The sequence below is a fragment of the Salminus brasiliensis genome, chromosome 9 (genome assembly GCF_030463535.1).
Source record: "Salminus brasiliensis chromosome 9, fSalBra1.hap2, whole genome shotgun sequence".
NCBI classification, from domain to species: domain Eukaryota; kingdom Metazoa; phylum Chordata; class Actinopteri; order Characiformes; family Bryconidae; genus Salminus; species Salminus brasiliensis.
In genome coordinates this window covers 36,021,924-36,046,071 of record NC_132886.1, presented here as the reverse complement: position 1 = coordinate 36,046,071, position 24,148 = coordinate 36,021,924, and the positions used below count along the sequence as shown (strand labels likewise).

At 43.0% G+C, this 24,148-nt stretch overlaps 1 protein-coding gene and 2 non-coding genes across 4 annotated transcripts in view; all 3 read right to left on the bottom strand.

Moving 5' to 3' along the window:
• Window positions 1–1,912: 1,912 nt before the first annotated feature.
• On the bottom strand, window positions 1,913–2,017 carry LOC140563250 (U6 spliceosomal RNA). The gene has a single exon (XR_011980469.1). It is a non-coding gene; the product is annotated as a U6 spliceosomal RNA (small nuclear RNA).
• A 1,041-nt stretch (window positions 2,018–3,058) lies between these two features.
• Window positions 3,059–3,130, bottom strand: trnae-cuc (transfer RNA glutamic acid (anticodon CUC)). The gene has a single exon. It is a non-coding gene; the product is annotated as a tRNA-Glu (tRNA).
• Window positions 3,131–5,406: 2,276 nt separating this feature from the next.
• Window positions 5,407–24,148, bottom strand: part of carmil3 (capping protein regulator and myosin 1 linker 3) — a 113,127-nt gene continuing 94,385 nt past the window's right edge. Inside the window, exons 28-40 of one of the 2 annotated variants that reach the window (XM_072688290.1) lie at window positions 23,865–23,952; window positions 21,448–21,558; window positions 21,259–21,325; window positions 20,068–20,255; window positions 16,389–16,468; window positions 15,069–15,230; window positions 14,597–14,789; window positions 13,212–13,509; window positions 12,143–12,261; window positions 11,865–11,997; window positions 9,445–9,522; window positions 8,260–8,367; window positions 5,407–6,436 (exon numbers count right to left, since the gene is read on the bottom strand). In XM_072688290.1, the coding sequence (XP_072544391.1) occupies window positions 6,396–6,436; window positions 8,260–8,367; window positions 9,445–9,522; window positions 11,865–11,997; window positions 12,143–12,261; window positions 13,212–13,509; window positions 14,597–14,789; window positions 15,069–15,230; window positions 16,389–16,468; window positions 20,068–20,255; window positions 21,259–21,325; window positions 21,448–21,558; window positions 23,865–23,952 (1,666 nt within the window). In that variant the 3' untranslated portion in view covers window positions 5,407–6,395. The remainder of the gene's footprint in view (window positions 6,437–8,259; window positions 8,368–9,444; window positions 9,523–11,864; window positions 11,998–12,142; window positions 12,262–13,211; window positions 13,510–14,596; window positions 14,790–15,068; window positions 15,231–16,388; window positions 16,469–20,067; window positions 20,256–21,258; window positions 21,326–21,447; window positions 21,559–23,864; window positions 23,953–24,148) is intronic. The other variant, XM_072688291.1, reaches the window with a different exon arrangement.

Sequence of the window (24,148 nt, the reverse complement as noted above, 5' to 3'; positions counted from 1 at the left end):
GCTGAGTAGTTCACACCAACCACACCAACCTGATATTATATCTTAACCATTTAAATATTCAGTATGTGTGGACCATATCCCACATACTCATGGTTTATCACTAATACATTTGGGCCCACAAAGAGATCAATACATTGACAACACACACACACACACACAAACAGAAAGAAGACAACAAAATGAGTGAACGCACCTGTGGCCACCTCCTAAACAATCATTGACACACACACACACACACATATACAAACACACCTCTGTACACTGGCCTAAAATGCTAATCCGCTGCAATCTCGCCTCACCTGGGAATCACTGAGCCTTCATGTGTTGTTAAGGAGACATTCAAGAGATCGGAAACCAATTAGAAGGAAGTGGGGGTGGGGGTGGGGGGGTGTTGAGGGGGGGGAATGTGGGAGAAAGCTCTATAAATACTTAATGAGCTTCCAGCCGCACGGATCAGCCGGGAAAGCATAATAAAAGAGTGGATGAATGAAACAAGGTAATGAATGGAATGTGTTTACTGGACAGAGGAGAGCCTGGGAAGGCTCGTAACACGTCGTGTCTTTTTACTTACTACAACCCCTGGCAAAAATGGTGGATTCGCCACTCTTGGAGGAAGATCTTTCAGTTGTTTCCTTTTTGTAGAAAAAAAGTTAAATCACAGAGACATGCCACAAAACCTTATATATATATATATACCTTATAACAGATTGACCATGGTCTACCAGCATGATCAACCTGACCAAGCTAGACAACCAGCATGACCAGCAAGATCAAACTGATAGACCAGCTAAACCATCCAACTCAAACAAAGGCGCACCCCAATGCTCGTCAATCAGCCTAACCAGCTTAACCAGCTTGAGCTGTCCAGGCTGTTTTTGTCCAGCCAGGTCATCTTCTCCACCCAGAGAGAAGAAGGTCCAGTTATGCTATCTGGGATTCCCTGCCATACCCCAATTTTATTATAACATGTAAATAACATTTACATAACATTTTCCTTATATAAATAAAATCAAACTCGTGCATCTAATCCAATCAGCTTGAGTGTGAGGGGGGTGGGCACACTAGTAATGGCTCCTCTAGTAGCTTGTTGTTGAAGCCTGTAAAGTCAATGTAAAAATATTTTATTCCAGGTCCAAGTTTATTTCCAAGCATTGCTATTGGTCGATTCATGAAATTCTGCCACAATATAAAAAAACTGCCAGATTCGGGGTCTTTGTGTAACATCTACGGCTATTCTGCTTGTTGTTGCGATTGTGTGTATGTGTGTGTGTGTGTGCATGCGTGCGGGTGTCATCCAGGTTTGTTTGTGGACCTTTATTTGCATATTTGCTTTAAGAGAAATTACTCATATGCAGTTTAATATTTAAACAGCTGCCTTTCACATCATTAGGCCTCATTATGCTGGCCCAGAGCGCGTGCTGTTTACGTGTGAACCGGAGCGTAAATGGAACGTTACTAATGAAATGATTTATGGATGCTTTAAACAGGTGAACCCCACACCCCCCCTCCCCCCTGCCTCTTTAATCTGCGTTAATGGAACACACCTTTAATCTGCGTTAATGTTTCTCTCATATCGATCTTCGGGGGCGAGAGAGCAATACATAGAGAGATAGGACAGAGCAAAAGGATAAGGATAAAGGTGCATGTATTTGTCACTGTACACTGTACAGCGAAATTTAACCCATCTGGTAGTGAACACACACTCACACACACACACACATGTGTTAGGGGCAGTAAGTACACACACACACCCAGAGCGGTGGGCAGCCAACTCCAGCGCCCGGGGAGCAGAGAGGGTAAAGGGCCTTGCTCAAGGGCCCAACAGTGGCAGCTTGCCGAGCCCGGAAATCAAACCCACAACCCTGTTATCGATATCCCGGCGCTCTAACCGCTGAGCCACCACTGCCCCGTAAAAAAGACTGGACGCTTCACGATTTTGCGTGTCATCCTTGCGCAGGGGCCATGCTAATCTTCTCTGTATCGTTCCAATTTTAGTATATGTTCTGCCGTAGCAAGCACTGTGAAAGAGAGAGAGAGGGAGCAAGACAGGAAGGAAAGAAAAGCAGTGAGGAGAATCAGAAGCTGGTTAGGATTAGCTCAGTGAATCATAGCTCAGTCAGTTTGCTCCCCACAGAACAAATTAAAGCCTGGCGGACTAAAAGCCCAATTATAAACGATAGTTAAGATGATAACGACTGTTTAAAGGACGAAAAGCTGAATTTAAAGGTTTTCTGTCCATGGTTTCGGATCGGTAGCCCACTCGCTAAGCTAGCCTTTGCTTACCTAGCTCAGCTACAGCTCCACCGAGAATCAGACAGCTCAGTGCAGCTGCTGTTGAATTAACTGCTGAGCTGCAGGTGTTGACCATAAAGATTTGAGAGGGTGAAGTTGAGCGACTGCGGGCTAGCGAGGCTAGCGGGCTAAACACAGTAGCACAGGCCATATTCCAACTAACTGAGGCTCAAATCTCACACGTTTAGAGGATAAGGCCGATAAGTCGAGTGAATGGTCTTAGGAGTGTTTTCCACTGTTTTCAGGCATATTTAGTAGACTGCTTCCGCACACGTTTAACCAGGTGTGTCCAAACATTTGACTGGTACTGTACGACAAATAGATTATAATACGTGACAAATGTAGGTTAGATATGAGAGGATTCCACATGTATTCATCCATTTAAATGATTTTTTTTTAGATTAGAACTCTATATATGGCAAGATTTCAATAATAGGAGTAACGCTAGCTATTTGATTTTTTTTTTATGCTGTATTAAAGGTAAAGGTGCACGTATTTGTCACTGTACAGCGAAATGTGTCCTCCGCATTTAACCCATCTGGTAGTGAACACACACACTCACACACACATGTTAGGGGCAGTGAGTACACACACACACCCAGAGCGGTGGGCAGCCAACTCCAGCGCCCGGGGAGCAGAGAGGGTAAAGGGCCTTGCTCAAGGGCCCAACAGTGGCAGCTTGTCGAGCCCGGGAATCGAACCCACAACCCTGTTATCGATATCCCGGCGCTCTAACCGCTGAGCCACCACTGCCCCTAAAGGTCTGTTCCCTGACCGGGAATCGAACCCGGGCCGCAGCGGTGAGAGCGCCGAATCCTAACCACTAGACCACCAGGGACCACCATTAGTTACAACTGCTGTTCGAGAAGCTAGCTAGCCACATTTTCAGGCCTCGTCCTCAGGTTAACATTAGCATGATTCACCACAGTTTCGCTTATTGCCTAGCTAGCTCAGCTAGCTCGTCGGCTAGCTTGACTGAGCGTGAACTTAGCTCAGAGTCAGGTGCTATGTCTCTTCTCCTGACTTGCGAAAATGATCCAGTAACTTAGCAAGACTTTTTACTAGATCATAAACGTCTCACCGACAGCTGTTGAGTTGTTTGAGGGGTCACTGCTTGTGCTAGCTACAACACGGGGGCCAGCGGAGTCGACAGGGACGCCATGAACGCCATCTTCTGTCAGGTTAGCTAATTAGCTAGCCATATAAACTTCATTACAAATAACGCTTGTAGTATGACTATAATGTAGATACATGTTGTTATTAACTCTTATCTGGCTATTTTTTGCTTTAAGTGGACTGCATTTATTTGTTGTTGTTAGCAGTGTAGCTTGTAACTAGCAATTAGCTAACTAAAACAGTCATACGGAACAGATGATGTAGTTTTCTATGGTATGTTATGGTATTAATTATTTTGAATATTTTTCTGCTGACCAAAGGCGGGCGTTAACAGTTTTGTCTCCCATGCATCAGGTCATAATAACGATTACTGGGCTGAATTTTTGCTGCTAAGGCCAGCATTTATGTCGACTCCATCGTGAACCTCGATGCAGTGATAAAAACCGTCCTTAAGAAAGCATCAGGGATTCCCCTGTAGGGAAATGGTGAGGCCAAACTGACGAGAGCTTGTTAAAATGGTCTTAAAAAAGGGGCGGCTGGTTCCTCTCCGCAGTTCTTCTTCATGCTCTTAGGAAGCATTTTCAGCTACTGTCTTCCTCAGCAATGCACATTAAGGGACTGGACCACTTCTGGAAAGCAGCTTCGGGACTATTAAAAAACACTATATTCAAATAATAAAAACCTAAGAGCTGGATTTCAAACCTTTTTTAATGCAGGTAGTTAAAAAGTGCTTAGCTGTAGTCTACCTCACTAGACTATACGTGTAGTTTGGAATATGAAATCACTCACACAGAGAAAAGTTTAAACACAGTAAAAGAGCTATGTAGGCTATCCTGTTTCCATTATGAATGGAATGGGAATTATGCTTAGTTTAAAAATCAGTCTAGGCTGAATCTGCAGCTCTATCATATAACCTCATAACTCTAGATGAACGCTGCTGATGTTGGACCAAAGGTCTTTGGCGCCCTCCTTTGTTGACAGCAGGAACTACGTATGTTGGCTGAGCTTACCATTTCAGTATTAGAGTGATCAGTGGTATTGCTGCTGTCCGATGATAAACATGTATCTCCATAATTAATTGATGTCTCAATAATTTTGGATGAATGGACCAATGGAAATGCTCTGAAGTTCTTGGGATACATTTTTATTTTACACTGACTTCTATTCAAAGAAGTTAAAACCATTTTGGACTTCTGCTGTAAAGTCACATTTTTGGTTTGGAGTTTGGAGCAGCCCGGCAGGACTTCCCTAGAAGCAAATCACAACAGGAACAGTCCGAGTGAGACTTAAGGATTATAACATTGACACTATAGGTTTATTTAGCTTGTGAGATTGAGAAGACATTGGCTATTAAATTTTTTACTTAAAATCATCAGTCAACACAGGTCACTGTACCAGGTCACTTAGTAATGTAATTTTTTTTTTTTTAGTAATGTGAGTTACATCAATAGTTACATGTTAGGCTGGACACTGACCCAAAATACTAGGTACATTCATTCATGAATATATACACCTATTATGATGTATTATGATGTTTATTGCTACTGTTGCTAGTTTAGTTCTTTTAATTATATTACACTATACTACAATTATTCGATATTGCTATCTATTCTTATCTATATTTAATGACTTTTAATCACATTTAACATCAAATTTATGCAGAAATGTAAACACTTGTTTTTGTGTAAACACTAATCAACATATTCTAGCACCACTGTAATTTTTGCATTTTTAATTAAATCATCAATCAATTTTGTTTTAAAATATAGCTCTATTGAAGTACAATCAGTATAAAACATAAGTATAATTAAAGGTGTTTATGCTAATTAAATAGCAATACTAATCATCATCACCACCATAATGTTTATTTGTATGTAAATAATGCCATTAAGAAAATATAAGCCTAATAATAAGTAACTGTTGGTCTCTAAATGGAAAAGCAGGGGTATGAATACCCTTTTTAATTCATTAGATCCGGACATCAGAGAGCAGCCGCTGTGCATAGAGATTCTCCCTTTTTATTGATTTCACATTTACATCACTGTCAGTAGAAAATAGAGGTCTTTTAAAACCAGCAATCTCTCACCCCTCGCCTGATTCAAATGGCATAAAATAGGTATCAGCTGTGTCGATATAATCGATCCGACCATGGACGCCCACTAAAAAACACTAAGCTTAAAGTTCACAACAGTAATGCTCAGTAAGACAGTTAAAGAAATCAGCAGTTATCGAGTCGTTGAGTGCAAAATCAGCTCCGTATTTACACATTTCCATCCCCTTCGGAGTTAAAGGTACAGTAAGTGGAAATTTCCGATTCCAATAGGCATGAAGACTGGATAATACTTGACGGTTGACGGAATGAAATGCACAGTGGAGGCTCGAGGCCTGCACGACCAGGGAAAATAGGAAACACAGACGATTACTGGGGTAATACTGGCGGTTACATCATATTCGGAGGTCACAGCAAGCCAGGCAAGCAAATATACTGTATGGCTTTATGGTGTGCAACATGGAAAAACATTACTTATTGCACCTTTAATACTTCTCATTACTAATGGTACCTGGTGGAAACACAAGTGAAGGATTGTCTGAAGATTGAGAGGCAGGATGGGAGGAGAGAAGATAGAGAGGAAGGAAGACCTAACAGCAGGAAACACCTGAAATCGAATGCATGATCATGAGCAAGATCCAGCAATTCACTCAATAAATTAAAGAATATGCCACAGACCAGTCACACTGAGTGCATGTATGTATATGTGTGTGTGTGTGTGTGTGTGTGTGTGTGTGTGTTTGTCTGTGAGACAGTCAGTAAAGAAGAAATGTGTCTCTGAGAACGAGAACTTGGTCCACCCATCCAGTCCACCACCATCCATCTACCCTGCTCCTTCTTCTTCTTCTTCTTGTCCTCTCCCTCTCATCCCGTTTCTTCTTCCTGTCTGCTCCTTCCCTGCTAGAAAGAATACCTCCCACTCATCAGTATTGTCGGGTCATGATGCTTTGCCATTGCCTGGCTCTGGACTGTGATGATCTAAAGAGACAGAGAGAAGAGGGAGGTGAAAGACAGAAGACAGAACCTTATGCTACCTTATTTACAAATCTGGCTTCATTAAAAGGTCAGCTCGGGGCCATCTGCTAGACACTGAACACACACACAAGGGATAGCAGCTAGACATCAGGGTCACGTTTCCCTCTACACTGAGATTGTCCAGTCCCACAAAAAAGCCTCCATAGAAGTCTAGAAGTTATTATAAATAATAACTAGTAACTGAAGTGTGCCTAGAATTAGGGTGGCAGGATGTTAAGCATAAGCAGTATCATTGTACCTATGAATTCAGGATGAGACCAGCAATTCTGCACACCAGATGAACACAGGGTACAATAATTGCACTGCCAGATTTACTGTGGCCTTGAGAGGAAATAGCGATGTTTGTTCAGTCATAAACAAGAATTATTTGCAGCGTTTCTGTAAAAATCTGCCACCGCGGCTCTTTCCCGGCATCTGAATGAGCTATTAGCGATTAAGAACACCACACCGCAGATATTTTATACCAGCTTACAGAAGCCTGCACTGCCAAGCATTGTGCTGAGATATGTGCTGAGATGGACGATCATCCAACCCAGTTGAGTGCAATTCAGACTGAGTGTAACTTAAGAGGGCACTGGTGCCAAAAAAGAGATTAGATGTGATCTTAAAGACTTAGCCCCAAGCTAATATGCTAACTATAAACTGGGGCGGAGTTGTCTTATGAAACCACTGCCATCACTAAAGAACCCCCTTAAGAACACCCTCATAATAGTGCACTTATGACACTTGTGAAAACCCACTCTCTGAATTCTCTTGATCCTTTAGAACTACTGTGCCCTTTAGACTGATATTTGTAAACAATTTCCGTTTATATCTGATTATATCTGATCTGGTCTGAAACTGATCAATGATGAACAGGATGGACAACAGATGGGCTGTAGCGTGATGCATGTCCGCTTTCGGGAAAACGACGCGTCTGTTTACCTTCAGCCAGCACCTGTCAACTGCCTCTCGAAATCTGATCTCCTCACCTGTTTCAGCAGTTTCCAACAATTTTGTAGTCATGCTAGTGGGCTAGGCCAATCGGCTACAGGAAAAATGAAAAAATGAGGCATAGTGAACTTTATGAGGAGGGTGGTTCTGAACCTGAAGCTCTCCACTGTGGGTTTTTACTCCTTTCCAACCCATGATACACTCAAGGCAAAATGGACAGTTCACTAGGAAGAAATTCACCATCACCAAGCGCTCCAAGGTGTGTAGCAGGCATTTTCTCCCCAAAGAGGTCTCATGGAAACACCAGGCGGATGACATCCAAAAATGGGGACTGCTGTAGTTACCATATAGGATACTTCCATATCACCTCACCATCAACATCCTTTTCTGTTTTACCTGTGCAGGTAGGTAGTGGTCTTTCCCGTCTCTCCCAAATGCTCGCGTGTTGGCTAACTTGATAGCTATTTCATTGAAACACCACAGGTAAAGCCACTTTTCTTAGATATGGTCCACTTGGCGTTTGATTTGATCTTCAGGGAGGGGGGTGGGTGCCTGCTACATATCTTGGAGAAGCTTGGTGATGGTGAATGCTTTGGCGAGGCGTGAAAACTCACGGCGGAGAAGTGGCTTTATACATAAAATCAACAACTAAACTGTTGAAACAGGTGAACGAGATCGGATGTAGAGAAAATCAGGAGACCACAAGACTACAGAAAGTGGTCATACATAACTCTACATTGCGCAAGAGGTCAACAGGATGGACCAATAAAGGACCTTTAAGTCACCGATGAGTAGAAGTGTATGGTGAGAGGATACCACAGACAGTATCTCACCAGGGAAATCCAAGGATTTGTTTCTTTTTGGGGGAAGCCTGGGTTTTTTCACAGGGGGCTTGGGATCGGAGGACCTCTCCAGGTCACCGGGGCTGCCTTGTTCCATGCCTGAGTGAAAAGATTAACAAACACACACACATAAATTCAAATGAGAAATACAATGAGGTCATATAGGTTCCTATAGGTTTTACAGTTAAAGGGATTGAAGGTATCAGAAGGATCGAAATATGATGGGAATCACACATTCTTACAAGAGGAGCCAAATATTATGATCACTGTTTAAAATGTTGGTGGTCCTCTGCATACTCCATAACAGCTCCAACCCCCCCGAGGCATGGACTCCACAAGACCTCTAAGGGTATCCTGTGGTTTTTGCTACCAGATGCTATAGCTGATCCTTACAGTTGTGAGGTAGAGCATTAGCCTGCTGAAAGAGGCCACTGAGCAATAGCATTGCCATAAAGGGGTGTACCTGGTCCGTAACGATGTTTAGGTAGTTGGCATGTGTCGAGTTGATCGTTGATGAATTCAAGGTTTCACGGCAGAACATTGGCCAGAGAATCTTGCTTCATCCACTGGATGATCTTCTCACAAAGAATCCGAGATACACTGGACCAGGGGTCCTTCTCCCATTGCTCCAAAGTCCAATTCCAACACTTATGTGTCCGTTATAGCCACTCTCAATGGTGGACAGGGGTTAGCATGGGCACTATGACATTGACTGGTCCCAATAAGATGCAGGGGTGTTGCACTGTGTGGTGTTACACATTCCAACAGTAACCATTATTGAGGATTTCTGTGCCACAGTAGCCCTTCTGTCAGGTTCTGTCAGAACAGGCAGGATAGTCTTCATTGCATTGATGAGTCTTGGGCAACCAAAAGCTGTCGAGCCACTGTCGGCAGGTACTGGCCATGCTGACTGGAAAAAGCCTACAAGCCTAGTCATCTGGTCAGTACGATAAGCCTTGCTTAGGTCTTCAGGCCTTTTTCTCTCATATACAATGCACTGACTATGAGAACTAACTGTTCAGTTACCATCTAGCATACATTCCAGACCTTCACACGCAGCACTGTAATTAAAAGATCAACGCTCCACATTCACGCCATCTGTAAGTGGTCATAATGTTGTGTCTCACTGGTGTCTGTTCATTACAGTGCCATCACTGGGTGGAAAAAAGTACTTACCTGCCTCACAGGAGTATGCCTTTCGGTTTCTGTGAGGCTTAGCAGGACCTCCATTTGAGCTGGGCTCTTCTTCATCACCTAACCATAAAATAGCACAGTCGTCATCATCATCATTATCATTATTATCATCGCTAACTGGTTTAACCCATTGAACTCTAGGTTCCTGTCCAGTGCAGGAAATCCTATGATTTATTTGGTAATTGTTATGGTTTGCAGTGTGCCACAAGGTTTGGAGTGTCACAAGGTTCTACTTGAGGGCCCATGAAACTCTGATGTTAGTGTAGTAATGTGGTTATGAGGGTGAAAAACTGCTGTGTAGAGCGAGCCATATGCCAGCAAACAGCAGAAGTCAACCCAAATTATTTCTGTAAATATACAGCTCCAGAAAAAGTTAAGAGACCACCCTACATTTATCAGTTTCTCTGGTTTTACTATTTATTGGCAATGTGTTTAAGGGAAATTAACATTTGCATTGTATTTCATACACCATGGGCATCATTTCCCCTAAATTTCCAAATAAAAATATTGCTATTTACAAAATATTGCATTTATTTGCTCTAACTTCTCAAAAACAATTGCTCAAATAATGCAAAAAAATATTACAATAATTATAATGCAAAAAAGTTATTATTCAAATGTAAACAACACAGTACTAATATTTGAACTTTGAGAGCATTCAAAAATCACTATGGTGAAATAACCTTGACCGCCGACCACAGTTTTCATGTCCTGGCAGGCTCTCCACTAGTCTTTCACATTGCTGTTGGGTGACTTTATTTACATTTTACATTTACATTTATGGCATTTAGCAGACGCTCTTATCCAGAGCAACTTACAAGGTTACTCGTATTACAGAGGTGGGCCAATGTAGTGTTAGGAGTCTTGCCCAGAGACTCTTATTGGTGTAGCGCAGCATAGTCACCCAGACCGGGAATCGAACCCTGGTCTCCCACATGGTGTTGTTGTAACACAATGGTAAGTGGTGGTGTTATCTGTTGCACCACACCAACCACTTTATGCCATTCATAGTCTGCAAATTCAGGTCACTCAGCTTTGTTTGATGAAATGCCTGGAATAAAAAGGCTGCCGTACACGTAAAGATGCAAATTTAAGAAAACATTTTTTCCAGAGCTGTGTGCCCATATGTGTCTTTTAACCCGCTCAAACTGCTACCAGGACTTTACTGAGGTGGCTCAGACTTGTTGATGAGGTCTGACTGATAACTATAAAATAAAACAAATAAACTATCAAATCAAATAAACACAACAAACTAAACATCTGAAGGCTTATTGGTCTGAATTCCCTGCAGATTCCAACTCCCCTTAACATGCATGCAGGTAATGTAGACATTGGGCTGTAGGATTTGGCACAACACCTGCTTTCAGCTCTTTAGTGAAGCTTTGTTATTTGTTGAAATGCTGTAATTTTTATAGTTTATTGCAAAGCATGCTCACCGACATATCTGGGCCACTTTCACCAAGACCTGGATGTGGTTTGAACAGGCTGAGAGTTGTGTGGTAGCATGCATCTGTGGGCATTTGGGATTTGAGTGACTACTGAGCTTTTCTGTTTGTTAGCAGTGTTAGCCTCGTAGCTCCTGCATTAAATAAAGAACCTGAATTTGGACACCAAACATGCGTAGGCTGATCCTCAGTATATTTGAATTATGAACATTTAAAAGACCATGTTTATCTCTGGCGTTTGTACTTTGAGCCAAAACATTATGACCACTTAACTCCTAACTTGCTTTTGGTCTGTGTGCCACCAAAACAGCTCCGCCTCACAGAGGCATGGACTCTAAGAGACCTCTGAAAGTGTGCTGTGGTATCAGATCCTCAAAGTCCTGTAAGTTGCTCGACGAAGCCTCCATGGGTCAAACTTGTTGTCCCATGTTGTTGGCTTATCCCACAGGTCAACAGGACTCATTGGACCAGGCGGTGTTCTTCGATTTCTGCTTCAAGTCCAGTTTCAATGCTTGCGAGGCCACTGTGGTTGCTTTTGATGGTGGACAGGTGTTAGCATGGGCACTCTCACTGGTTTGCAGCTATGCGTCATTTCACATTTCTGAAGGTTGTGCCACAGTAGCCCTACTGATGGTTCTTACCAGATGGGATTGCCTTTGTTGTTCTTGCATGCCCTTAAGCCTTTACACCTCTTCCTCTTCGGACCACTGTCGGAAGGTACTCACCACTGCTGCCTTGCCGTTTCAGAGATGCTCTGACCCAGACATCTGGTCATAACAATCTGGCTCAGATTCTTACACTGACTGTTCACTTGCTGCCTAATGTGTAGATGCCAACCCTTGACAGGTGCCAATGCTATGATATAGTCAATGCTAATGTTTTGGTCTATCAGTGTACATTATGGACACAAAAATCTCCTATTTATACATGCAATAAGATGGATATCATGGTTGTTACCTTGAGTAAGGGAATTTACTGAGCTGAGTGAAGGCTTGGCTGAGGCAGGTGGTACAGGAGGGGGTACGCTGCGGTCATTGGTTGAGTCTCGTGATGGAGAAGCACCAGAAGATTTTTCAGGGGAATCATTTGGCTGGAAACCCATAATGAAAAATTATTTACATTTTAAAAAAAAACATCTTGATCCCAAAAGCTTATGTTAATTATAAATGCGTACAACTCCCCAAACCCAAGCACATATGCTGGTGTGTCTGTGCACATAAACCCACGCTAAACACCTTTTCTGTGATGGGAAGAGTTTGCCCCTCTGCTTTTCGCTGTTGATCCTGTTGACATCTCCGTTCCTCTGTTTCATTATCCCCTGCTCTCTCCCCTTCAGCATCCTCTGTAGATTTGTCTTTAGACCAAAAACGACAAAGGCAGGAGTTAACAAGTGCTATAACAGAGACAGACATTCTTCTATTCTTCTATTGGTGGGAGGTTACATACACTCATCATGGACATAAATGCCATGGCAATAATGGCACTAATTCTAGGCTGCATAATTCTTTGGAGCCTCTGCTCTACAACTGACACCCTTAAGCTCAATTAAAGTTTGCAGCTGAGCTGAACACATGGTCAAGAAAAGGAAAGTTTTATAATCACATGAGACAAAAGACTGAGTCGTTTGAGCCACAATGACCAGAGGTATGTATGAAGGAGTAATGGTGAGGCACCCAACGCCAAGAACACTGTACCAGCTGTTAAGCATGGTGGTGGTAGCATCATGCAAAGGGAGAACTTTTGCTGGTACATTGCACAAAGTGGACGGGATAATGAATAAAGAGCCATCAGCCAGACGACTGAATCTTGGACACAATTGGGTGTTTCAAGAGGACAGTGAGCCCAAACACACATCAGAGGTGGTTGTGGAACAGGTAGAGCAGACTAATGGTAAGCTTTTGTAATGGCCTATCCAAAGTCCTGACCTCAAAAAATGTGTGGGCAACTAACCAATTCAGGTCAGATCAGAGTCTCTTAATGCAGAATATCAGCCAATACTGGTCTGATCTTTGTGTTTGTATATATAGCACAGCTCCACAGTTTAGATAAGTGTATGTAAACTTCTGACCTCAACTGCAGGATCAATAAAATGTTTGCTTTAGCAATACAAAACTGTTCAAATTATTTGAATATGTAGGAAATGAAAAAAAAACACATTCAGTGAAGTGTTTTGATAAAAAATGAATCATACCAATTGTGTCAAAATAATCTCCATGTATTTATGCACATTTTCAAAAGTACTGTAAACAAACCCAATCGAATCATTGAGGTCAGAGACTTTAATCTTTCACTTGGCTGCATTACCAGAGCTTTCCTCCAGATGGCGCTGTCTGGTGTGGGCCAGGCTGGGCTTGCTGCTCTGTGGAGGAGGCTCCGGTTTCTGTCTGCTGTCTCGTGCCTGAGCGTCTGAGGCCACTCCTGCGTCTGCCTTTGTCTCCTTCTGAGCTGAGGAAGAGTCGAGACCCTGACCGTCTGACTGACCGTGTCTGTCCACAGGGGCCGTCTGACCTTCAGCCTGTGAGTCAGGCAGCCTGGACGACTCTCGGCTGGCCAGACTGACCTCCTCCGAGGAGCCGAACACTTCGCTGTAGTCAGGGGACTGCTGTGAGGAAAGAGAGGGAGAGGAGAACACGGCTTAAAATAATAATATTTATTATAATATTAGTATAATTACTGTTTAGTGGTTGGATAAATATTGCAAAAATTTAATGTAAAAGTGGCCTTTATATATATATATATATATATATATATATATATATATATATATATATACCGATATTTTTTTAAAAAGAAGAAAATAATAATAATATTAAAAACCTAAAAAAATACAACTGGGCGCCACAGTTGCTTTGCGCACCTCAGTTCATCACAATACTACAAAATAAGAAGGTTGTGCTTCAGCATGCAAAAGTTTGAGCAACCTTGGTCTAAATATGTGTTAGAAGCAAATGTTGCAAATGGGCTCCTTGCACAGTCATCACTTAGTAACGCTGCTTTTTAGTATCACAGCTTGTAAACATGTTTTTCACCAATTCATCCACGCAAACGGCTTCTAGTTCTGTTTGATTCTTGGACCATACTGCATGCAAGGTCATGCACTACTACTATGGCCCGGAGGTCGCGAGTCCGAATCCAGCTTTGCCATCAGCGGCCGGAGTCCGAGAGAGCACATTTGGCCGTGCCATCTCCAGGTCGGCTCCAGATGGCTCTCAAACTGATGTCTGGCACAGGCGGAGCTGGGGACCCGGCTCTTTCCTCAGAGTGTGTTGGCAGTTTTAAAAAAAAGGCAGGGGCTGGCTTTGCATGTATCGGAGGAGATGTGCGTTAGGTCTTTACCCACCTAGTGTTGGGAGCATTGTTAGCACTAGAGGGAGTTATGAACGAAGGGGTTAATTGTTGCAGTGAGGACACTAACGCTAGAGCTCTGTCTCTCTCTCTAGTACTTTATATGTCTGGTCTGCTGATAAGAGCTGACGGCACAATAATGGGCAAAAATGCATGGGCTACAGTTATTATTCCCAAGCTCATAGTTGTTTAGCTATGCGCTTTGTCTTTAACTTGATTCAATGTTATTGCAAACCACCAATAAAACATGTCAGAAAATGTTAGTCTTCCAGACGTTTTCCCAGACGCTGTTATTGCCATGTGTGGTTTAGGGCTAACTTTAGTTTAGCTTTAATGAAGCATACTTGTCTCTGTAAGATGCAGGAGGGGCTGATCCCCCTCATTCCTGGCAGGGGTATGCCCTGAATGGTCCGTCCTGTGAGCTGTGGGGTTCTCGGAGCTCCCACCAGCCTCCCATTGGCTCCCTCTCGCACTGCTTCTGTCCCACTGCGGTCCTTAGGGTGTTGAATTAGAGAGTAGACATTCTCTGTGGTGGCACTGAAATTTGGAGACAAACGCAGTCAAAACAAGAAGAAGAAAAAGATGATGAAAGGCAATATATATATTTATATGGAAATATAAAGAAATATAAATTATATAGAAATATAAATATCACTGCATGCAAGTGTGTATGTATATATATATATATATATATATATATATATATACACTTGCGTCAACTTGTCTCATCTGACTAATCTTATCTAAAACCTTATCCCAAATTTTAGCAGTGGATTCTCTGCACGTCCATCAATCATCCCACAACTGTGTGCTTACTTGGTGCGACATTCGTCCCCGCACGCCCCGCTCTGGCCAGCAGGCTCCGGGTCCTGATAGCACGCTGAATTGCGGTTCTTCCTGAAGCCTGAGAAGATGGACAGTACGCTACGCCTCTTCTTTCGCCTGAGAGCCTGAGCATGATGGTGGGAGGACAGCTGACTGTTGGACGGGCAGATACAGGAGATGTGGGGAGTTACCCGCTGTTTAGCTGACCGAGGATTCTTCATAAGTGCTATTTATTAGTACTTATAGGTTTTGGTGCTTCACATCAGTGACACTGTGTATCCTTCTAAAATATCACATTCATAGCCCTCAGTTTGTTTTATATCTAATCTATTTGAGTACTGTTTCTCACATTGGTGGTCTATAGTCATTTTACAGCATTTTCACAATTTAGACATACAATACTCTCTCCCAGCCAATGTCAGAGACTGGTAGACGGTCACAGGAAATGTCCAATTAAGGTTAAAAAGATCAAAAGGTTGTATGTTTAAATTTGTCAAAAAAGACAAAGGTCTATATTAAGCTCCCTGAACAAAACATTAGTGACCTTGCATGTTTAAGGTTGTCGTAACTTCAGGCTCACAAGGATGAACGGGCTATAAACACTTGCGGTGTGACGGGTGTGATTTGTAGATTGAGAAGAGGCGGTACAGTGCAGTGACTGTTTGGACGTGTGGAAAATGGGTCGCAAAGCAGATATAGTTAATGTTTGGCTAAAAGGAGTGATTTGCATTTGGGTGTGTCAAAGGCCATAGTGTGAAGGAAGTAGCTGAATCTGCAGGTGTATGGTAGCATACGGTCATACGGGTCTACCAGCAGTGGCAGAAATCCCAGTCTACAGGAAATTCTTGTCAGAATTGTGTCCGAAAGACGAAACTGATGGTCAGGAATGAAAACTGCTTCGCTTCCAGACAAGAATTGCTTCTAAAAGTCAGAGCAAGTCCTTCACCACCGATTTCTGAAAGAACACTTCACAGGGAACTGCAGACCATCAACATATAGAGCTGGGATACTGGGATTTTTGCCACTGCTGGTAGAACCATATGACCGTATGCTTCCATACACCTGCATATTCAGCTACTTCCTTCATACTATGGCCCCAAATGCAATCACTCCTTTTAGCCAATCATTAACTCTCACTGCACTGTATCACCTCTTCTCAATCTATTAATCCCGCAACACACCCTGCAGGTATTTATAGCCTGACCATCATTGTGCATCCTCTGCAGGATCCTTAAGGTTACTACAACCAAATGGTTTGTCCAGGGAGTTTATAATTCAATAACAATACAATACTGCAGCAACATGAAAGACCTGTCTGGTAAGACCCTCTTGGTGTAGAAATCCGGCAGACCGTCATCCAGCAGGTTGACTCCACCGTTCTCAGACGAATGCTGCACGCCAGGGAGAAAACAACAAGACACTGATGGAGAAGATGATAACGATTATGATGGCAAAAATACAAGAGAGTGTTTGAGAGTGTAGTACACTGTTGTTGAAATTCTCCTGGAGCTTATTACAGATCGGCAGATAAGTGTTTTTTTTTTTCAGTGATGCTGCACGATGTTGTCTGGGAGCGGTGGCTGGTTTTGGTCGCTGGCATTAATTGGATAAGCAAACATGACACATCTGCAGGAGGTAATGTGAATGCAGCCCTGCAGCCTCTCAAGTTTAAGCGAATGTGATTAAAGGGAGCGGCTCATGAGGACGGCGAGACTTTGAAGTTGTTTTTTTTAAAGTCTATTTCTAGCAGGGTGAAAACACGGGTGAGGGCTCCAGATTCACACAGACAAAACAGATTCAGAAGACGATGGAAACGAGGAAAGATTAATCATTTAGAGGAGAACAAACCGAGAAGTTGAGAAAAAAGTGATTCATTTTTCATTATCCGCCGCGTGTGGTTTCTCGCACTGTGTGACAGAACCATTTGAGAAGGTGGTGATGGAGGAATACTGAATACACTGATCCGAACACAGGCGCCCCAGCACAGGAGCCAGTGGAGCGTGTGCACCCCAACGCACCCCACTGTATATTTTGTCCATGGAAATGATTTAGCATTCCGCAAATCGAAACTGTCACTTAGGAATAAGTTGGGTGAAAATGCCTCACTTTCAGCTGCAATATCTAATTTAGCCACAACACAGAGGAGTAAACCAGTCCCTCCAGGAAGAGGAGAGGAGCAACCATATGTTGCCTGGGTTTTGACTGGCCTGATTGCCACTGGCCATGACTGAACATTCCCTTAACATTCTGACTTCGTATGTTAAAATAATGGTGTTTCTCAAGAATGTTATAGAATATATAAAAATAATTTATTGCCATAAACAAATCAACTAAATAGAGGGGAAAGCAGGTGACATCACAGGTGGCAAATTTACTGCAGCCATGCCAGCGTTAGCATTCAGTGCAAATGCTGAAACACAAAAACGGGAAAGAGCTGTTGTACAAACAGATTCAGCAGGAATTCAGAACTCTCCTTTTACAGACTGCTGAAAGCTAAAGAGAAGAGAAACTAATGGATTGTTACAATTCACAGAAACAACTGGAATCCAGGCAGCGCAATGTGTAGGACACTCACTGTTTGGTAAAGTAATGCTCTGAAAACAGGTGGGAAAACACTAGCCCGGTAGGTCATTTGGCGACATGATAAGTGCGAGCAAGCAAACCTGGATGAAGCAGTCAGCAGAAAACAGTGGGAAACACTCCTAAGACCATTCCCTCAAATTGTGCTCTCAGATATGAGGCTTTATCCTCTAAACATATCTCATAATCTGAGCCTCAGTTAGCTGGGCGTTCCTGTCTACACGTCGATGTACATGGACCATTGGTTCTTTGGTCACTTGGTTGGATTGCTGTCAAGTCCAGCTACCCTTAGCTTGAGCAGATTGGCTTGTTTCTTTCCCGGTTTGGTCGTTTTCCCAAATAAACGCTGCAGCCGTGCTGCAAAATGTTTTGCCACTCAGTCAGACTGAAGGGGGCGTGTTCCTATGGGAATGTGACGTCAATGCATATCCTCTATACACAAACCGGCCACATCCTTAAAACCACCTCCCAGTTTCTACAATCACTGTACATTCTAATGAATAAGTATGCATAGAAACAGACGGACTACAGTCTGGATTTATAGAACTACACAGTGTCAACAATATCACACCAACAGTCAAACATGGTGGTGGTAGTGTCACAGTTCTGTGATCTGGGGCTTTTACAATAGGTATCTGGCAAAATTAAAGCTATCTAGTTCTAGATGTTTTTTTTTTTTTGCTTTTTTTTAAGATTTGGATCTGGATTTCTAACCTTGAGAGGTGGACTCAAGCTGGATTGAGGACGTTGAGGGGACACTTTGTACAGAATTAGTTTAATGGAAGCCTGTGTTCTGTACAGGGATAAAACACACTTAAAACCACCCTACATCCTACAAAAATAAATAAATAAACTTGTGTCCAGGGTTGTGTTCAAAATTTTCAAATATTAAGTTAACAGAATTAACCCGGGTTGTGGCACTTGGAGGCAGAAGTGGACGTAAATGCATGTAATTTTAAAAAATATCCAACAACAAAGCAAAGCAATACAGGAACCACGCCCTAAAAGGCTGAAACAGGGAGGCTACTCCTAGATCTTCTGAGCTGGAGTTCAGAGTGGCTTCATGGTGGGTGCGTCAAGCTGAGACCCTCTGTATCTGAGGTGAGCCCTGAAGAAGAATATAGGGATGAGGAGGAGGAGGAGGAGGAGTTCAGGATGTGGTCCATTTCCCACCATTGACCGTTGACCATTGAACACAGAACAGGGTGAAAGAAGGCAAACAAAGTATGCAGAGAAGCAGGCAGACTACATACAGTGTCAAGAAGATCACACCAACAGTCAAAAGCGGTGGTAGTGTGACAGTCCTGTGATCTGGGGCTTTTTCAATAGGTATCTGGAGCCCTTGAGAAGAATATAGCCGAGTAGTAGGAGGAGGAGGAGGAGGTCCATCTCCCAAAATTAAGCTGCCATAAGTCCATTTAAAATATGCTGGCAAAATCACATAAGTTGTATGATTATAATAATTATGGGTGCAGATGGAGAATAAAATTGCTTCATTAATAATATTTCCTTCATTTCAGTAATCTTTAAATGCTATAAAGTCATTTATCCAGCAGATGGACACGTAGAGAGGTAGAGATCTAGAAATCCTTAGCCTCAAAAAGGGGAGTTTGATTATCCAGTGAAGCTCAAGCTCAGTACGTACAGCACGATAACAATAAATAACAGAAAGTCCGCCTCTGAAGGTCCTTTGAGATTCTGTGCCGGGACCTTAAGCGGGCAGTTCAAGCTCAAAAGCCCTCCAGCGGTACATTCTGCACTAAAGAAATCAGACATCCTTCACAGTGAAAGGACCATGATCATAAAAGACTGAACTTTTTTGGGCTCCTAAGCGAGGTACTTAAGCCTCTCTACTTTGAGGGCACACCAGGGCACACCGTGGCATGGGTGACCCTACAATACGAACCGAGGTCCGTCCTGGCCTCCACATCTAGCATCACCCCTGCTAGCTTGCTCCATTCATCACGGTTGAGTCTCCGTGCAGACCTGCCCACGTTCTATACTTTAACTTTAACTTCTGTCTGACACTTAAACTTAGCAGGGCTGTGTCCCAAACCACACACTACCACTCAATATCACACTACGCAGAACTAGCCACCATTAGAATTGCGTTCAGTAGTGTAGTTGCCTCAGTAGTGCCTGTGTGCTGAGTTGGGACGCAGCCACAGTAACGCTTTAACTGCTAATATCAAGGCAGTGTGATTTAATAAGACAGGTTTAAGGATCCAGCAATTTGATTTTATTATTTTATTTTTAATTTTAAAAAATGTATACGTCACCTATTTTTGTGCCCTAATTTAGGTTTGATTGCAAATATGTCAGAATGTCATTTTCTTGCTTGCTTTGCTGAACTACAATAGGTATAAGCACACCCTGTGAGTTGAGCCCACTGAATTGATCAAATCTTTACCATCTCCACAGGGGCATGACCAGCCCTGTGCCTTCTCGGAGGACGGGGCCTGACATGAGTCACATGACGCAGAGGCGAACCCTGGGTGGGCAGGGTGGATAGACCTTCCCAGGAGGCGGAGCGAGAAAGAGGAGGAACTGAACGAGGCACTGGGAGTGAAGGAGACGAGTTGGGGTCATCACCTAGACCTGGAAGAAAGGTGCATGAAGGATGAGATTGTGCACAAACAAAAGTAAAAGGAGTAGTTTGGCCAAATTGTACGTATTTTTCCTCCTAACCCCAATGCAGTCACGAAGCCAAGAAATATACTGATATACAGTGGCACGCAAGCGTTTGAGCACCCCTGATCAAAGTATCTGCTGGTGTGAATAACTAAGCGAGTGGAAGATGAGCTGATTTCCAAAATGCATAAAGTTAAAGAGTGGAAACATTTATTTAATATTTTAAATATGATTACTTTTTTATTTCCATCTCTGATATTTTCAAAATAAAAAAAACATGAAAAGGGGCCCAAAGCAAAAGCCTGGGCACCCTGCATGGCCAGTGCTTGGTAACACTCCCTTTGGCAAAGTAGCACAGCTTGTACATGCACTTCTTTGGTCAGATAAGAGTCTTTATGTTCTAGTTTGGGGGATATTGGAAAGGGGGGGGGGGGGTCACCCCATTTTCTGCCCAGTTTGGAAAGCCAATTACTCACTCCCTGTGACTAGTGCACGTCTTCTTCAACACACTCTTTTTTTAACTGATGCCGATACAGCATCGCACTAGGAGTGATGGACTGAGGAAGTAGTGATGGACTAAGTGCCATCAGCCCACCCCTGAGAGAGCAAGGCCAATTGTGCTCTCTGATGGCAAGCAGCGTGACCCGGGATTCCAACCAGTGAACCTTTATACACCCATTCTTCCTTGCTAAAGCCCTCTTGTGCTGTGAGATCTTGGACAGAGAAGATGTCTTGGCTGACTGACTGCATCTGGGGCATGAGGAAAGTTGTGCAGATTGATGATTTTGCCAAGCTCCCATTTCAAAAGCATAACAAGGCCATACAAGCATTCATAATTCATAATGAGCGTCGGAAGCCCTCTTTGATTGCCAGTGAAGCTCAGTACATGAAACTACTGCACAGTACTAGATGACTCCTAGTGAGCGAGTGTGCTGATCTGAGGCGGCTGCAGCTGTCCTGTGTGACTCACTCAGCCTGGTGGAGACAGGTCGGATGCGCCGCGTTCTGGAGCTGCGTTTCTTAATGGCGATAGTATCCTGCGCACAGACGGAGAGGGTGAGCAAAGTGAGTGGGTGAACCACTCAAAGCACTGAAACAGATGGCTGGGCCATGAAGGCACGCTCCGGCCCGTTATGCGGGATCTGAGCGGCACACTCACTATGCTGATGCCGAAGTCGTCCTCTGGCATGTCCATGGTGTCGCCGTGCCGGAGCGTGCGCCTGGCCGTGCCCCCGTCGTCCAGCCGGCGCATCTGAGCGACCTGGTGAAGCTGATGAAGCACACAGAGCAGTATAAAACAAGGGGTGCAACTGATGATTGTACATAATGAGTGTGGAGATTCTTAGTCATGGCACCACATGGGTACTGCTTTGCGATGATGAATTCTGTGGGAACACTTGAGATTTGTCGCGCTGATTCATTTATGATTCAGCGGAACACTCAGGATACTCATCACCAAGAAATGAGATTGGACAGATGCCGCGTGCACTCATCAGCAAATGAACAGAGCTGTTTATCACAAGGAATGATGGATTTTCCAGCTATAATAATACTGCAAAGAAATACATATATATTAATAATGCACAGCCACACGCTTTAGTTCACACAGCAGTGTGTTACGACCCTGTGTGTGGCCTCTGCTGTTAGTGGGACAGGCGCCTAGCAGTGATTAGGGGATGCACCTGGAGGTAAATTTGTAAGGGACCTGTGAAGTAGAGGTGTGATTGTGTGCTCAGATCCAGGGCAGACTCCAAGGAGAGATCTCAGATCTTCTCTCTGAGTGAGAATTACTGAAATCTGCTCCCAGGCTGTAGCTTGGATTGACCATCTGACCACCTTAACTTAACTTTTTAGCTTAACTTTAATGTCTCTCAGAGAGGCTGTGCTTGTCTCTCATTGTTGATTGACCTAGGATCAGGAGTGGTGGTCCTTATTTGCCCCAGATATTTAAAATTCTTTTCTTTCTTTTTTTTTTTCATGTGTTGCTTCCCTTTTATATGTTGCGTTCTTGTTGATCTAGCGGGAAAAAAATCCAAATACAGAACACAACTTAAGTGCAACTTTGTTTACATGACACAGTCATTTACTTTCCACAAAATGAGGTAAATAAACAGAAATTGTCAATTAAATGCGCAGAATCCTGTTCTTTTTCACTCACAACATTAACAATACATCTGATTTGACCAGGGGCGCCTAAACTTTTGTATTTGTTAATATGTTCATTTAAATTCGCCCTTTTCCAGTTAATCTGTTAACCCTTAAAAAAGCCTAGGGCCCAATGGTGGGCCAAATGTGTTATTACAAAGTACCAAAGAATAGTCTCAACAGATTGTACAGAAGTCCCTGTAGTTACTGAATAAGGGGTTAGAGCGCTAGTAATTGTTGCAGAAAGAGAAAGCTCTGGAATCTAATATTAACTACAGCAGAAACTACGGACTGAGTGATATATTATTTGCCCCCCCCTCAGCATTAGTAATTAGAAGCCACTGTTCTGATATGAAAAGTAGTGACAGACTGATTCAGGTGCATTTTAATAGATGATGATTATAAGCTACATTAAATGATTGCTCTGACCTGATTGATCATTTTACCCAGTATTACTTTACAACAGTAGATGCTACCCTAACATTTACATGGTGACCAAACCCATTTCCACTAATACAGCTGCAGAGAAAAGTAAACCCTTTTGGAATTACCTGGAGTTCTGCCCTGATTATTAATAAAATGTGGTCTGTTCGGACACACACTCATAGGGAGAGTAGCCACAGTGCTGAATTTTTCTCTATAGCATGTTTTCTGAGGCCTGCTGAAAGCATTGAAACATGGTTTACACTAACTAAGCCTTTCTTGAGAAGAAGATAACCAGTAACCAGGGCTATACGTCTATTAGGCCTTCTGCATGCCACTCTGGTCCATATGTTGATGGTATGCAGTTCCAGAAATCTGTGGATTTCTAGAAGCTCTAGAAGCAATTTTTGCTTGGAAGCGAAGCAATTTTCATTCACAAGCCATAAAACCCGCTGGCGATCCCTGTCCGCCAGTTTTGTCTTTCAATTCTGTGAACTTTCTGTAGACTGGGATTTCTGTCACTGCTGGTAGACCTGTATGACCGTATGCTTTCATACACCTGCAAATTTCGCTACTGTGCACACCATGCATTGCCATCTGCAGGAGCCTGACGTTACTGCCACCTTAATCATGCAAGGTGACTATTTTTTTGTCCAGGAAGCTTACACTTTAATGATAATAATAAAGCCCTTTCTATTTCCCTTTAGTTTTATTAGGGTTGTTTTGAAATCCAGAACATAAAAGCTCATGAGAAGGGAGATAAATCCCAACAAAACCCCTCTAATTGGGTCCAGCAGCAACGTTTCTAGGAACAAACTTTAACGAGCAACGCACTCTGAGACTAAAATACAGGGATAACTGCAGTAGAATAATTTGATGCATACAAAAACTTAAATAAGGCCAAACTAAATAAGGCCTGTCATTTGTGCTCCTAACAGAGCCGTTGAGATAATGTAGTGTGTAAAAAACACAGGGTTTGGGTAAAAACACCAAAGTTTTGTGCAGTACCAGGGACTTATGAGTTGCGTAGAGTTCTTGAAGGATCTGGTCCACGACAGAATTGGTGAGATAGGAGACCACAGACAGCTTCACTTCTCTGAGAGGGACAGAGGAGAGCCAACAATTACAAACACCTCCACATATCCAGTGACATTCACCACACTCTCATCTTACTTCTATACATCACTGAACTCACAAACTGCAAAAAATAAAACAGGTAAAATGTATGCTGCACATGCAGCTTAGATGGGACTGAGATTAGGGTGGGCTGTAAGAATGGGGCCCATTTGGGA